Source organism: Pezoporus wallicus, unplaced genomic scaffold (genome assembly GCF_028554395.1).
Source record: "Pezoporus wallicus isolate ANWC-B61680 ecotype Strahan unplaced genomic scaffold, APGP_CSIRO_Pwel_v1 contig_8542, whole genome shotgun sequence".
NCBI lineage: Eukaryota > Metazoa > Chordata > Aves > Psittaciformes > Psittacidae > Pezoporus > Pezoporus wallicus.
Window position 1 is genome coordinate 5,194,480 of NW_026640148.1, and position 16,230 is coordinate 5,210,709.

General features: G+C 36.4%; 1 protein-coding gene across 14 annotated transcripts in view; it reads right to left on the reverse strand.

Moving 5' to 3' along the window:
- CACNA1D (calcium voltage-gated channel subunit alpha1 D) overlaps nt 1-16,230 on the reverse strand; it is a 188,297-nt gene that overhangs the window by 50,891 nt on the left and 121,176 nt on the right. For 11 of the 14 annotated variants that reach the window (XM_057417737.1, XM_057417742.1, XM_057417733.1 and 8 more), the window contains 11 exons: nt 15,387-15,531; nt 12,930-13,059; nt 10,391-10,450; nt 7,447-7,553; nt 6,319-6,406; nt 5,736-5,843; nt 5,516-5,568; nt 5,109-5,255; nt 4,222-4,423; nt 2,845-3,003; nt 1,926-2,036 (listed from right to left, as the gene is read on the reverse strand). In XM_057417737.1, coding sequence (XP_057273720.1) covers nt 1,926-2,036; nt 2,845-3,003; nt 4,222-4,423; nt 5,109-5,255; nt 5,516-5,568; nt 5,736-5,843; nt 6,319-6,406; nt 7,447-7,553; nt 10,391-10,450; nt 12,930-13,059; nt 15,387-15,531 — 1,310 coding nt within the window. Of the gene's footprint in view, nt 1-1,925; nt 2,037-2,844; nt 3,004-4,221; nt 4,424-5,108; nt 5,256-5,515; nt 5,569-5,735; nt 5,844-6,318; nt 6,407-7,446; nt 7,554-10,250; nt 10,311-10,390; nt 10,451-12,929; nt 13,060-15,386; nt 15,532-16,230 lie in introns of all 14 variants that reach the window. The other 3 variants (XM_057417736.1, XM_057417741.1, XM_057417735.1) reach the window with 2 other exon arrangements.

Sequence of the window (16,230 nt, forward strand, 5' to 3'; positions counted from 1 at the left end):
CTAATAAAAAGTTAAAATCTTCAAAGAATAACAGGAACAACCTCAGAGATATTTAACTCCCTTCCCTTCTTGCTAATTGATCTCTGTCAGAAGTCTGATTAGTACCACAGCCTCTAATTAACAAGTATAAGGTGTTCTGCCATCTTGAGGTGAACAAAATGCAGGAAATGAGGACCTTTCGCTGAGTGCCCTTCAAACTGTCAGGGTTCAGATCCAGTGATCTCTCACAGTACTAGCATCCAATCAGAGAGAAAGCACGTCGTAACAGAGTTAAAACTCAATTTGTACATAGTCTTAAGAGACCAGCATTAAGACATTGCATTTGATAACAAGTAGGAGTATGGAGCACTGTGATTTATTCACTCATGATCAGACCACTATATTTTGCATTAGCTGCTATTTCTGACTGCAGTCACAAGTGCATGGATAGCCATACAAGGATTCACAATCTTCTTTCAAAGAGCAGATGATAAAATGCAGCAAAGTCTTCTGAAACTTCAGTGTGAAACAAGGATATAGAACAGGAAATACAAATCAGGAAACACAATCAGCATACTCATGACACCGTGGTCCACATATCTGAGCTACCTCCTCTGGGGCCTCATATCATGTTATTTTTAATGTGAAATCCTTAGCATTTGAATGAGATAGGTGACACAAAAATACAAATAAATTCATTAGAAATGTACAATAGACTGGACAGTGCAGAGCAAGACTACGGGAGAGTGGGTAAGCATTCACCCAGAACTCCACACTTCACATCTCAACACCAGACCTCAAGAGATAATTTGTTTCTGCAGGCAAATACAAGCTAGCTTTAAATCAGGCTCCACAGCAGAGCTTGTGACAAAATACAAACTGAACAAATAGTTTTGAAAAGCTGGAATGCAGTTATACATCTACTCCATGCTGAGCTCTGGGCAGCCATGACTTACGTTGCTGTGTGAGAGCTAGCTTGTTTAAAGCTAGAGTAAGATTGCCCACACAACCTAGAGTCATACAGATCACTAAACACCAGGAAAGGGCACAGTTCACAGCGAATTACAGATGCAGATATCCTGAAGGGCAGTGGAAATTAAAAACACCAGCCTTAGATGGTGAGATCAGTAAAATTCAAATGGCATCTCTGGCTTTTTTAAAATTCCATGTATAGCAAGTGACCACACTTTACTTATTGATATAAATGTAAGCCCAGAACTGAAAACAAAATTTTTGTCATTTTTTTATTATCAACATGTGCACTGTCATAAATGCAGTACGAGAAATGAACAGAAAGACTGTATTAACTGTACAGTCTGATTTGCACCTTCTTTTTCAATTAGTAACTATAGTTACCAGTTTCTCTTGCAAATCTACCTTTGAAAATGTGTCTGCATTATTCATTTTGACAGTGTCTCTTTAAGGAAAGTAATCAACTACTCGGTGTGGAGCCCTCTAACAAATACAGTGTATGTCTAACTGAAAACAAAACTCTAAAACAGGCCATTGAATATGCAAAGTATTTATGTGCATGTTTGTAGTACTTGACTATATTTTATAAAGTAAAGAAACACTTTTTCATTTTAGAATAGGAAATACACAGGTCTTTACTGGAGATTAACTTAGCATAAAGTTATGAGTTTAGTACCATGAATAGCAGAAGCAGTAATGCTTGTAACAGGAAATAGTTTATCTGATTTATAAAGGGACATTTTCATTACCTCTAAATATTCCAGACCTCATCAACCACTTCGTAATATGTTTTTGATATCTGCATTTCATTTCCTGGAGTTACATATATACATATTATCAGACTAACATTTCTACAGATAAATGTGGGAAACATAGGTTCTTTTTGTTCTTTGAATAATACATAGCTAAGGTGAAATTTATGTTATACTTAATTCCTGTCATGATGACTGAATTAAAGCATATCTAACACTTACCTTGGGTTTGAATGCAATCAGTTTCAAAACCATTTCAACAGTGAACACTCCTGTGAAAACCATATTCATAATGTCCATTGCATCATTAAAGAGCTTAGACTGTCCATAGTGCTGTGGATGAAAAATACAATACTTTTAAAAGTAAAGGCTTTAAATTATTATTATAAGACAAAGTTGGCAAAAATGCAACACAGGAAAAAATTTTCTCATAGTATTTATTATGTACACTTATACAACACTAGCTGAATATCTCTGGCCAAGAATGGGGTGGTTTAAATCTATTCTGTTTTGGCATTGAGCGGAACAAAATTGTCACCCCTCTACATCCTAAAGGAATTTCTAGAGAAATGGTTTTGAGAGGATAACTGTTCCTCAAAAAAGGAGTATTACGCAACAGCAATTTCACAAGTTTTATATTCTAGGTTTTAAAATTGCATAACCTTGTGTCCCAGCTGCGTAGAAAGCCTACACAGAATAACACAGAATGTGCAGGAGTGATATTTTTGAAAGGATAGAGTGCACGCAAGTTTACTGAAAAAGGTAGAATGCTTTGGCAAATTGAATTTGAACCATTCTTTTTCACATCAATATCTGAAATACTAGGGTAAAGAAAGAAACAACTTGGGAAAATACATAGGAGAATTAGGTGATAAAGAAGTTCATGCATAATGTAGAAAAGAACTTGATTAGATTACGAAGATCTATAAACACCAAGCTGCTTTAAATAATTTGACTTCAGAAAACTGAAAAGCAGATTAGAATATGTCCAGGACAGTACTATGATCAGAGGTGCTTGTTTTTCTTATTTCACTTCATAAAAAAAAAAATACAGGCTGCTATAAACTAAAGGCATTGTATCACTCATATCATTCCCTGCTATTTATGCCAACAGCTTCAAAAGAGCTTCTGGTTTTCCTACCTGCATAGCCAAGCAAAGTGTGTTCAGCATGATGAGGACAAACATGATGTATTCAAATCCAGTAGAATTCACCACATACCAGAACTTGTACTGGTAAGGATTTTTTGGAATATATCTACGAAGAGGACGTGCCTTCAAGGCATATTCTACACACTGCCTCTGTAAAAGCAAATACATAAAAAATTGTCGGACAGTACCTAACAGTTAATCAACTGTTAGTAGAATTAATACGGCCAAATTGTTAAGTATGCCTTAAAAAACAAGCAGTCTATCTACTTCATGTAGGGGTTTTTATTAGTTAGTGTTAATAAAGTAAATGAGTAGCCTACCAATCCTCACTTGGTCATTCATAACTGTGTAAGTCATATATACTACTCAGCCACATACAAAGAATCAAATAATGCTCAAGGAAATTCTGAAGCGTTTCACCTTTTTATGCAGTGTATTACTATACAGTATTATACCTTAGATTATATATATGTAATATGTATAGTAAACAGCATGACTATTAACTGCATGACTATTAATTGATCTATGAGTCATGCATGTCTTCAACCACCACCTTAACTGTAGTATAAAACCCTGGAGTCAGCAAAATAATTACTGAGGAAATGTTATTCCCAATAGTTCAGTTAAATTGCCCAGCAAAATCATGACACATTCATAGGAATACCATGGATTCACCTCCTACTCTATTAGCGCCTGAAATCTTCATGTAGGCTGGGCCTTCCACTTGTGCTTTGAAGAATGCTTATAAAAGCTGACTGATAGGGCACAAAAAGCAAACGCTGGCTAAAGTTTCATGCCTAACTTTGTTTAAATGAAGTATGTTACAATCAGACAAGAGCACCTGAAAAAAACATTACTGCTGACTGATGAGTTTCCCAGTCAAAGGATTAAGCAGTAAGGGGCACAGATTTTTTTTTATTATTATTATTATTATTATTATTATTATTTTAATTTGAATATCCCCTGTGACTTTCTAAATAAATGGGGAAGGGAAAGTAGAATCTTTTGAGCACTTTCAGACTATTCAGAACACAAAATTTATTTTCCTGTTCTTATTGTAAAACCTACCTCTGCCTATGGATAAGCTGGCAAGTGTTCTACTCTTCTTAATGTGACGCTGACAGATGAGACAGTAAGAAGCTAACAAGCTTAATGTAACACTGTTCACAACAAAAAGACTGATATGTTGGGCTTATGTAAAGAGGAACACACAATGACCTGAATAGCAGTTAATAACATTTACGACTTCAATTTTTTTTACCAAGATATGTTTGGTGCCCTCTTCTGACCCAAAGCAGAAAGGAAGCTCTTCATGCATAAATAAAAACCCAATACTTTCAAAAGTTAAGATTCAGTATTTATTTTAACCTGGTTTTTGTCCAGCTCACAGTTCTTATACTCTTGTTCTCCCTGTTCTTGGAATGTAACAATCACAAAACCAACAAATATGTTCATCATAAAGAAAGCAATAATGATGATATAGATGATGAAAAAAATGGAGATCTCCACTCTATAGTTGTATACAGGTCCTACATTCTCGCCATTTGAATCAATGGCTTTGTACAGCAGCCTGTAAAACAAACACAATTGCACCTTTATTAGTATTAAAATGACAAAAGAGAGTAAAATATTCAGACTCAAAGGACAGGTGTCACAAATGCTGCTGTTAAGGATTATCTTTTCCTAGTTATTAACAGTGCTAGCAAAGCATATGAAACCCAGAAGAATCACACCACACAATGTTATATGCTTTTTTCAAAAAGAATCCAGGTAATATAACCAGATGATTGTATTTTTTATTTATAACCCCCACATAAAGTTATCCTCTAAGACTTTTCTCATTTAGGGAAACAGTGAATGCTAGCTTGCTTGTCCTGGGTTTCTCTATGCAGTGTACTGATTTTTTAGTAACGGTGTTACTTGAATGCCTGTAAGTTTCATATTAGTGTTATTTAAAGGGCATTGATGGATAAACCTGGAAGAGGAATGAGCTAAATAACAGCTCATTATAGCAGTAGCTGCAAGATTAGGAATCAGGCAATATAAATTTGACCTTTATAGATAAAGGTGAATGAAGAAATACAGAGAAAGTGCACAGATTCAGAAGGATAGAAGGCTTTTTCCTTCATCCATTAATAACTTTTCATGCCATCACTTAAGACTGCTTTGTTGCCCACAGATGGCTGGTAAATGACAGAGAACCGCTCTGTAAAAGTCTTTTAGCAATGCTGTGAAAACAAGGAGAATTCACTCACGCTGGCCAGCCTTCAAAAGTGGATACTGTAAAAAGTGCCATCATAGCAGAGAGAACATTATCAAAGTTGAAATCACTATTTTGCCAGACCCTCTCTTTGACCATTGGATTATCAACATCTCCATCTTTATAAACGATGTATATCCCTCTGTGGGAAAGAAACAAACTGTCATTAGTGAAATACTAAACTAGCCTCAGAATTACCTAATTCTCTATCCAAAGCTGTGTATTTCACTCCCTCCATAAGCTTGTTTCATTTTCTTGGTAACCAGTGTTTTCTGGTGGATTTAAGATGGTAATTCCAATTTACACAAACCTAAATGGCCTGACACATGCCTGCCCATATCGGCTACAGTTTAAATTATTCAGAACATAATGTGTCACATTCTTAGATAAAGATGTTCTCACCGGCATTCCTCAGGATTCTGTTTTGCTTCATCAGTACACCTGTAGAATTTTCCCTACATATAAAACAGAAAGCAATGACAAAAAGCAGATTATGAGAAATGATCACATTTATACTATGATTGCTTTGAATGGGATGAACCCAGTTCTAGCAGCAAGCTACCAAGAATACTGCTCAGCTTTGCTTTTCTTGATGCAATGTAAATTTTGAGTGTCAACTTACCTTGAACAACTGCACTCCAATACAAGCAAACATGAACTGCAGCAGCGTTGTAACAATCATGATATTACCAATAGTTCTAATAGCCACAAAGACACATTGAACAACATGCTGGAAAGAAAGAAACCAAAGGTATTTTAATACAACTTGTTAGTATTTCAGAATACACACCATAGAAGTCTATTTTATCAGTTACTATTTTTATGTTGTCACTGTTATACCTATACCTATTATACCTACGACCATAATCAAACTTGCTTTCTAGATTTGTCTATAAATCTGTTGACAAAGACCCATCAACACCAACTAAAAGTTACATAAATACTATGAAAAACAATGCAAATATTGTTCTAACATGTTTGTTCACAGCAAGGATTATGGTCAATATCTGCTCTCAGTGGCACTGCTGTTCCTCCACCTATAAACTGCAGAACCTCATCTAGTACGTTTAAGAATCAGAAACTGGTTTATGTCATTGCCCTGTGAACTTCTTGAAGCAATTCTTCTTGCACAAGAATTTTTAACCTGAGGCAGGACTGAACAATAAGGCCAACAGAAAAATAATTTAAAAAATAAAAATAAACACCTTAAGTCCTTTTGCTCTGTTTATTGCCCTTAGAGGCCTCAAGACTCTTAAAACTCTGAGGATCTTCACAACTGAGATAGCACTTGACCTGGGGGGGGAAAAGTTATTCTGTTACTTTTAAGGTAACTGATTTTATTACTAAGAATAACAATGTTCTTGCAACTTTGCTATACATGAAATTTCAAAAGCATCTTAATATATACACAAGTTTTTTTAAGTATTTCTTTATTGATCCTTTATCAATATTAGAAAATAGTATCTTTCTCATAAATGCCATAAGAATTATTTTGATTTCTGGAGCAATTTGGGAATTAACAGCTCAGAAGCTTGTCTGACACTGTAAAGCAATTAAGTTTGGTCAAGAGCAAAATAGTCCCCAAAGTATTTTTCAGTGTTGACAAGCTTTTTCGAAGACAGTAGGCAAGTCCTGTAAATCAATGAATACCTTCATTTTCAACCAGCTGCAGATGAAAAGATCTCAAATGACTCACATCCTCTTTGTTTAAGTAGATAGGACTGCATTTTGAGGAAACAGACAACCTTTTAAAGAACAATGTGAGGCTGAAAGTTTGTGGAATAGGTATTCTAGTACAAGCAGAATACAAAAGTGGGAAGCAGTCGACTTATACCCAGCCCTTGCTCTTTTCTAAGCCACTAAGGGTTTCACAGATCATGTTATATGAGGCACAACTGCTCAGTGAATCAATAAGCACCTTCAGGCTCTTTTATTATGTTTAGCCTGACCCAAACAAAGCAAATACTGTCAAGTTACATATCCCAGTAGGTAAATGCTGAAAGAGAGCTTGTAGAACTAGACTGTAGATGTGGCAATAGCACAGAAGAGCATATATAAACCTCCTGAAACTCTGGAAATTACTTGCTACACAATACAGTGTAATGGTGCTCTTCCTTGTTCTCTTGGTAATAGTGGGATGTAGTAATTTGTTTCCAACCCATATTAGTAGCGAGTTACACCGCTCTCTATATAGAAGCACTACTGGCTCATAAGCCAGTCCCAACCTTGAATACTGATACTACACACCCACACAGGTGTGGAACAAAGGAGCTGAAACACTGATTTCAGTATAAAAATCCCAAGCAAAAATAAATCATAAGTATAGTACTTACTGAATACCAAATGATACCAGAGAAACACCCACGACCAGCAAATCCAGCAAATTAAAATAATTCCTGCAGAAGGACCCTTTATGAAGGAATGCTCCAAAAGCTGTCATCTAAAAATAGAATTGTTACACATTTAGTCTATATTTCAATTTATTCAAATTCACATTTAGGCTGTTTACAAGACACTTGCCTAGAGTGTGAATGTATACAATATTATCTCACTTTCAAAAAGCAATTGAGATATAAAACAATCCCACTATATACAATAAATCTTTCACTTAAATGATAAAAATTCTGCTCAAGCAACACCAGCAAATGTGGAAATTGTTTCTGATATCAACAGCATTTGGATACAACTCTCTATAGCAAATCATTCTCTCCTTGCACTGATCAAGACCAAATCAAAGCCTAGAGCAGATCTGCAGTGGTGAGCGCCGTCGCACAGTGGAGCAGCTGCTGCAGGACACTCAATAAGCTGAGCTCCTGGGCCACCACCAGCGCTGCTCCTTTCTTTCTGCCTGTAATCCCACACCAGAAGGGACTGGTTTAAATGGTCTGGGAGATTAGCACAGCTGGGGCAAGGTTAAAAACACAAGGTCCTACCCTGACCTTTGCTCTAATGTTTTTCACATTTCCCCAGCATTGCGAACAGGATGGTAAGCTGGATTTCAACGCCATGTAGGGATTACATAAGAGAATTCTTACATGCTTAAAACTGACATTGCAGCTTTTCTATTATTCACATCCTCATTCATATACTTGACAACAAATCATGGAAATCCTCATCTTTGCAGAGCAGTCGTTCAGACAGAGCACAGGGAGACACAGTCTGCTTTAATCATTATTTTTTTGACATTTATGACTTTCTTTGCTACAGCTAATATTGCCTCTGATTATCTTAATTTCAGTTTCATATACTTTTTTCCTGGAACTTAAGGAGTGCTGTTGATACTGCAGGTTTAGATTTGAACTTACTGCTTGCAGAACACACACAGATTCTGTACGACTTAGATACTGTAGACAGCACAGCGCAAAACCCAGCTTGGAAAGTATGGAGGACTCCAGCCATAAGCAAGCAAAGCCAGTGTCTGATCATGTTAGTAAAGCAGGCACTGCATATGTGCATGTGTCATGTTCTGCTTGTCCATTATATTTTTTAAAACAATTGAGGTTTAGGGTACAATTCATTTTCCTTTATAAGCACACGTGAGTGTATGGCAGGGCAGAGCTTCCTGGAGAACATGGTCAGGAGCATCTATGTTTTTGGTTATGATGACACTTCTTGTTTCTTTATAATATTTTACAATACCAGATTTAACAGCCCAAGCCTTAGATTTTCCTATTTCCCCTGGATGGCTCTTGACTATTTTGCAGAGTATTTTGCAGTTAGTTGGTATGTTGTTTTTCTTAAAGCATTCATTTATGCCTTTTTATGCCATGCTTTATAATTCCTCTGTCTTCTAGAGAAACACACTTGGAACTGCAGGAGCTTAGAAGTTTACAGACTCTTCTGCCACAGAAACACTGGTAACATTTCAATGGCTTCAAACTAGTTGGGAACTAGACTGGGAACTAATTTGTTCTAATGCTACAGTTCTTTTCAGTGGTTCATTCTCTCCTTTAGTTTGGCCTTTCTCTAGAAAAAAAAAAATTGGATATTTGTATTAGAATGCTACAAATGCTTTAAGATTAATCAATTCTATAGCAAGCTCTTCCCTGCTGCAAGGAAGAAGGGGATAAACATATGTCTGGGACAATATTCTCAAGCATAAAAACAGTCTATTACTTACAGTACAGCTAATCTTGTAAACAGCCCAAATATTGTATCAAATTAGTATTAATCAAATTGCATTGTGAAGAGTATGCACAGCAATATGAGCAAAAGCTGGGAGGAGAGATTTTGTTAAGCTTAATCCTCAACTGGAAATGCAAAGTTTATGTACAGATTCTTAGTGCACCAGAAATTTTTAAGTGTATAGAACAGGGTTACTCAACCAAAAACTCGCAATGAATATGCACAGCATGAAACCTTTAGGAATCATGTCTAAATCTCTGAAAAAATATTTTGCAAATTTCTATCAAAAATTTGTATTTCTTTGTTTAGCATTTTCTTATGTATGAACCTAATCCTCAGTTACCATGCTTTCTTTGCCAGAGCAAGCCTCATAGATCTAAAATCCGAGTAACCCCAGAGGATATTCTTAATAATCAGTACACAAACTATACATTAAAATGCCAAGTTTTGACTCATGCATGGGTAATACATTTAAGCAAGCATATTTATGCCTTTCTGTGTATTTAAATGTATGCCCAAGGTAAATGCAAAGTATCTTAGTGTATAGATAGATAAATGCAAGATATCTTGCAAGTCCTATTGCAAGAAAATAGTTATCTACTATTTTAGCTCTGTGAATATAGTTCAGAAAAGAAATGACAAATTACATGCTCCCTCCTTAAAAGACTGATTATCTCTTTTGGAAATGCCAGAGCAAGGAGAAGGAAAAGCTCATGCGTAGTGAATTATTTTTCCCTTTTCTGACAACTGTAAGTTTAAAAAGGGTAAAAAAATAATAATAAAAATTATTAAATTAATGTAATGATAAAAAAATCAGCGTCTTCATGCACCCAAATGGTAAAAAACAACCAATCAAAACTATGAGGAATTGCCAAATGAAAAAATCCTCTGGTTTAAAAAGTTTAGCTTTGATCGCTTAGAGAAAAGGCGAAGAGCACTTCAAGTGCCTTTTCTTGGCAGGTGACACACAAGGAAAATCCTTTTAGACAAATTTCCTTTAAAAACCTGTTACCTTCAAAATGATCTCAAATGTAAACATACTAGTGAAGACATAATCTGCATACCCTAGGATCTGGAAGGTAAACAAAAAGTTACAAACATTATTGCTAAAGCTGGTTTTGAGCTAATAAGGATCAATTAACAATGCATTACCTTTAACAGGATTTCAACAGTAAAGATGGCTGTGAAAGCATAGTCAAAGTAACCAAGTATCTGCAAGGTATAATACGTACCACAGTGAGAAATCCATCTCTAATAATTGTTTACAATTTAGACCACATGCACAACACCACCTGAATTAATCAAAGGACATAGATGGGGAATTTAGACAAAGTAATTTAGAATTGCAGCTACTGTGCAACCATTTTCCTTTACTTAAAAATTTATCAGATACCACTGTACTTAGACATTAGATTTCACCCCTAAAGAGTTGACAGAACCCAATAAGCAACACTTTTTTTCAACTCAGACTTTTATGCACCTACTTTCACAGGTACTTTCTTCAGCCTTTAGCGTAGATACAGAATCTTACACAAAGAATAAATACTTATTAATAAAAGTCTTTTTTTTTTAACCAAAGTATTGCATCAGAAAATAAAACTTCAATGGATGTTTCTAGATCACACATCATTCTCCATTCTGCTACATTACATTGTTCCTGTATAGATTGGGCTAGACTGCCAAAAAGCCAATTAATGAATAACTAAATTACCTTATATCCGCACTACCATATTTTACTTGACCTCGGAAGACAGAGCAGTGATGTATTTGTAGGAATTTAAAAAGAACTCACAACATTTGCCTAGAGAGATGAAAACTTTTAAAAAGATTCTGGACAAGATATGTTGACCTCACTGCTGTTGACAGGAACACTGCCATATATTTCAGTACAATGAAGATTTCACCCTTTCAAGGTGGCCATATTGCTAGCAATCAATGCATTTAGCGGTCAACATGCACTGCAGTAGGTTACTAGTTTGGTTTCAATGATCCAGCAATCCAACTAGCAAACACTTGTGCACAGAAACACGTTGCCTTCAGTTCAGCAACTAATAAAATGTGAAGTAGAAATAAAACAAAGAGACAACATACAAAGGAAGTATTCCAATTACATTATATAAAAGGAATTAATTTTTCCCCATGTTCAGTTGAAGATCACATCCTTCTGTCCCTTGCTGTGGCTGAAAAAACAGGCAAATGTTAAAGCCATGCAACAAAGATTAATCAGTAAGGAATTCATTCTGGAGTTAAGAAAACAAAACAAAACATAATGGTATTTGTTTGTAAACTTTAATTCTCTTGCCGAGCTTGGTAGTGGAAGGAACATGATCATTCAAGGTAGTAACAAGAAAAATATGCAGGCCTGGTGCATATTGTGAATATTTACAAGAGACTATTGCCTTCTTGAAACCACTCACATGCTTTACCTATGTCCTAAATAGGAATAACCCTTTCAGTTACCACCACTCTGATAACCCTTTCAGTTACCATCACTCTCGTTTCATTTTCCTAATACTGCTCTAGATCCAAAAACAATTACCAACCCTTCAAACCATTTCTACAATAACAATTTCAGAAAACAGCTCTTTTTCTTAACCATCAATGTGATTTATTCATAAGACTGCACTTGCTTAGTTTTACAGTTATGGGAAGTACAGAGATCTACTGAATAGTACATGAAGAGCGTCTTTGTGCTTTGACCTCTTCCTACCTTTGATGAAAGTCAAAAGCCAAGAGTAGTTTCAGAGGCTGCATCTACACTAGCAAAAAGTAAAGGAATATGACCTCTATTGACCTAGTAGGCCCATTTTTCCTGAAAGAGGTGAAGGAGTTTCTCTAACTCCATGGCAATCTGTACAGATCAATTTATATCTAGGACAGGAGAGGCCTGGAAGTTCAGTCAAAGCATCCCAGATGTCCCCACAGACTATTACCAAGTTGCATCGTCTCTGCTATTACATACCTAACCTAAAGCATGCACAACTTGCAATAACATGAGAGGCTTGCTTCACTACTAATTTAAGTGCAACGACTAAAGGCTGGACTTGATGATCTTAAAGGTCTTTTCCAACCTAGCTGACTCTAGGATTCAAATTTTAAGATTAGTGGCCACAAAAGTGGATTTATTTTTGCTTCTCTGTCTAATAATTGTGCATTTGAGTAACAGTCAAGTCTTCTACTATACTACAAACTTAAAATGGGGTTTGAGGAATTTGTTTTAGAACACAGATGTTTACTCACAACATAAACTACAATTATATTGAATACAAGAGAAATTTCTGAAATTAATATTCTTAAAAATATTTTGTTCCTACACATATATCTAAAAAGGATGCAGGAAGATTTCCAAATTTTTTGATTCATTATAGGCTGAAATGGCATTTCGATGCAGGCAAGGAGCTGGGCATGGTCTAATCCTCATCTTATATGTGAGTTTAAAAAGAAGTAAAACTTGTTTAGTTTCTGATATGGCTAATCAGGGACCCAGGGATCTTCAGGTCTGATGTGGTGGAACTCAAACTCATCTGTGTGGCCACACATCTCCATCTTTATAAACAAATCCATGCATTCACTAACACACTTGAAAAAGGAAAAGGAAAGCTTCTTAACTTGAAAATTAAAAATCAGGCACTAACACCAAAGGACTGTCATCCTCTGAGGATATATTCAGATACAAAAATGAAGGACTTACATTATTTCTAAAGGAATGGCTTCGAATGGGATCTTCTGCTGCTAGGGAAACACTGCTCAGCATGATGAAGACTAGGATGAGATTGGTAAAGATGTGGTGATTGATGAGTTTGTGGCATCCCACTCGAATTCTGAAGAAGAGATACAAAAATATACCATGTGTGCAAACAGAATTCAGTAGATGGCTAATATACAACATGTTTTCTATTACTCTGCCAAGAGTGATAGCACAGATCAACCTTCAGCGTCTAAAAATACAAATGCTGAAGCTACTGCTCTGATTTCTAAAATATAAATAAATTCAAAATCCAATCCATTGTACTGACGATGAACTTCTCAAAGGAATCTGAGAGAGGATTTTCAAGCTCCTACTGGTGTTCAATGGGTTATGAATGCCACTAGAAGTTCCAGTGCTTTTTCCACTCTGCGAATACAGATGCCAAAGGACCAATGACAGATGATGTCATTTCGGATCCCCATTTTGATTTGATTCTTATCAAAACTGTCAGAAATACTCATCTGGTGAGATGTGGCTTAGGCTACAGATTTCATTGTGCTACTTAAAGACTCAACCCAAAACAGAATCTTATGTGAAGATTTTTCCAGAGAAGTACAGGACAAGTGGGTGTCAAAACTTTCAGAGTTGCTAAGTTTCAGACACAACATGAAGTGGAACTGTAAATACACTCAGAGTCGCTGAGCCCCAGGTTATTACAAATGATACTGAGCATCTTGGTAGAGTAGGTCTGGAATTAAACTGGGAAAAAGGCAGGATGAGGTTCAGAACTAACACTGAAGTTGGCTAAGTTCTGCTGAAGAATCAGAAGGCTCTTGGGGAAAATTTGTTCTGTTACTAAGTAGATTATTTGAGTATAGTGTATCTTAGTTAAGTAAGATGGCAACTTTGGCCTGAGAATACGTAGCATTAGTTGAGGCCAAAAGCAATTTGATATGGTCAACAAATCAAACATTTTTGCATTCAGCATACGTGTTCTTAAAATTGCTAGTTTAAATAGCTTTCTTTCCAGTTTGTTTGAAAATTCTGAAGAGCTTTAGGCAACCCATGCAATAAATAAGATACAAGCCCAAAACACTGCATCTTTATCATCACACCCATCTTCTCAACTTAATTGGAATGACCTCTACCACTGAGGTCTGAGCATTCTCCCATGCCAAATAACTCATAAGCTTCTTTATAAGAATGCTCACGAAATTGCTATATAAAATATAACAGCTATGTTCAGTCTGTAGGAACTGAATTTAGCTCACTTCTAGACAACCATCAGTAGCAACTGACTACTGAAGCTTGCTTTCTTCATCAGTGTAAAACTTCAAATGCTCGGGAGTTATAGTGGGCAGTGAATGAACCCAACTATTATTGTTCTTCATTTTTTAAATTATTTGCTTTTATCTTCAGTTTTTGCCTGAACATGGGAAAATGCTGTTACCCCAAGAAGAATACATACATTCTTTTTCCTTATTTTCTCTTTTTCTCTCTCTCATTTTCTCTTCTTCCTAACCTGTATGGCTTCACAAAGGTTGTTAGGGTTACTAGGAATCCCATCTCGTGTAGAAGATGCTCAGATATTATCAACAGCTTCCATCTCCAATGAATAAAATACTGAATAGGTAATATACATTAAAAAGTACTTTTCAGACATGTGCAGACTTGACAGAATATATGTACAAAATGCTATTATCTTCAACAGTGGGAAGCAAATGAATGTATTTATCAAATTCTTTTGATTTACCAGTAAATTTAGAAAATTTTAGGAAAGAAGCCAGTCTCTCTGCTGTTGAAGATACTGGAGTTCTATTCCTATCTTTACTGGAAGGAGGCTTGTTACTTCAATGCTGTCGTGGTTTAAGCCCAGCCGTAAATCAGACCATGCAGTCTCTGTCTCACTCCCCCTTCCCCAGCCCCGCTCCCAGGGGTATGGTGAGGAGAATTGAAAGAATGTAACTCCCACGGGTTGAGATAAGAACAGCCCAGTAACTAAGGTATAACACAAATCAGTACTGCTACCACCAATAATAATAATGATAAGGGAAATAAGAAGGGAAGAGAACACAACTGCTCACCACCCACCGACCAATAGCCAGCCCGACCAAGCAGTGACCTAGCCCTTCTGGGTAACTGCCCCCAGTCCTACATCCTGCGCATGACGTGCTGTGGTATGGAATGGTATGGAATACTTCTTTGGTCAGTTTGGGTCAGGTGTCCTGTTTCTGCTTCCTCCCAACTTCCCCTCCTCCCTGGCAGAGCATGAGGCTCACAAAGTCCTTGGTCAGAGTAAACATTACTGAGCAACAACTAAAAACATTGGTGTTATCAGCGCTGTTCCCAGGCCGAAAGTCAAAACCACAGCTACTAAGGGGAAATATGACTTACTGCTGAACCCAGGACAAATGCTAAACCTTAATGGACTGTACCAGTATTTTTCAAAATTATATTTACGGATTGGTGCTGCTGAAAATGAAGAAGGCACTCCCTTCAGGAATCGGTGTGATCTTCTCCTTCATATTTAGTTCTGATATTCTACGGGGACGTGGGCCTGCTGGTACTTCTGGTTCATCCTCCTCATCTTCTTCATCTTCACCTACTTTAAATTAAACACTTTTTACTATAAAATAAAAAAAAATTGAGGTTTTGTTCATAAAATATAAAAGCATGGCTTGTATTAAAATATATATGGCTTATAGGAAATATATATTCATACCACAGCTTTAAAAATCTATGAATCAATATATGAACATCCATACAGTTGTCACAGGCTTATATACATGTTTATGAGCATCTTTGGGTGTGTGCATAAATGCCCTGAGAGAACTAATAGTCTTTATTGGCCCTAACCATCTTCATCTGGGGACTCCACTCACAGCCTCTGCAAATAGCTCTGGAGACCCACTTAATCTCAGCCCCTGACCATCAGTCCCTGCCTGAGCTGCACTGAGTTCTGTGCACTGGCTGAACACCAAGTGCTCAAAAGGTAGGGCAGATTTCTTCAGTAGGCATTCAGACAATTGGACAGAACTGATTTTTAGGTAACTATGTTCACTGGACTAGAAGAAGTTAAGACAAAATTGACTGAACATCAGCCCTGGAATGTTCTTTTTCATCAAATGTTTCAGAAAAGTTTAGAATTTGCTCTCACATCCAGATAGCAGTCTTCAGACTCACAGTATTAGCTTTCATATGCTGTTTGTACTGTCTAGGAAGCTGCAGGAAAAGATGATACTTAGCCTCATGCAGGCCCATTTATTCACTGATAACAGCACAACTTCACCAACTTCAAAAGATT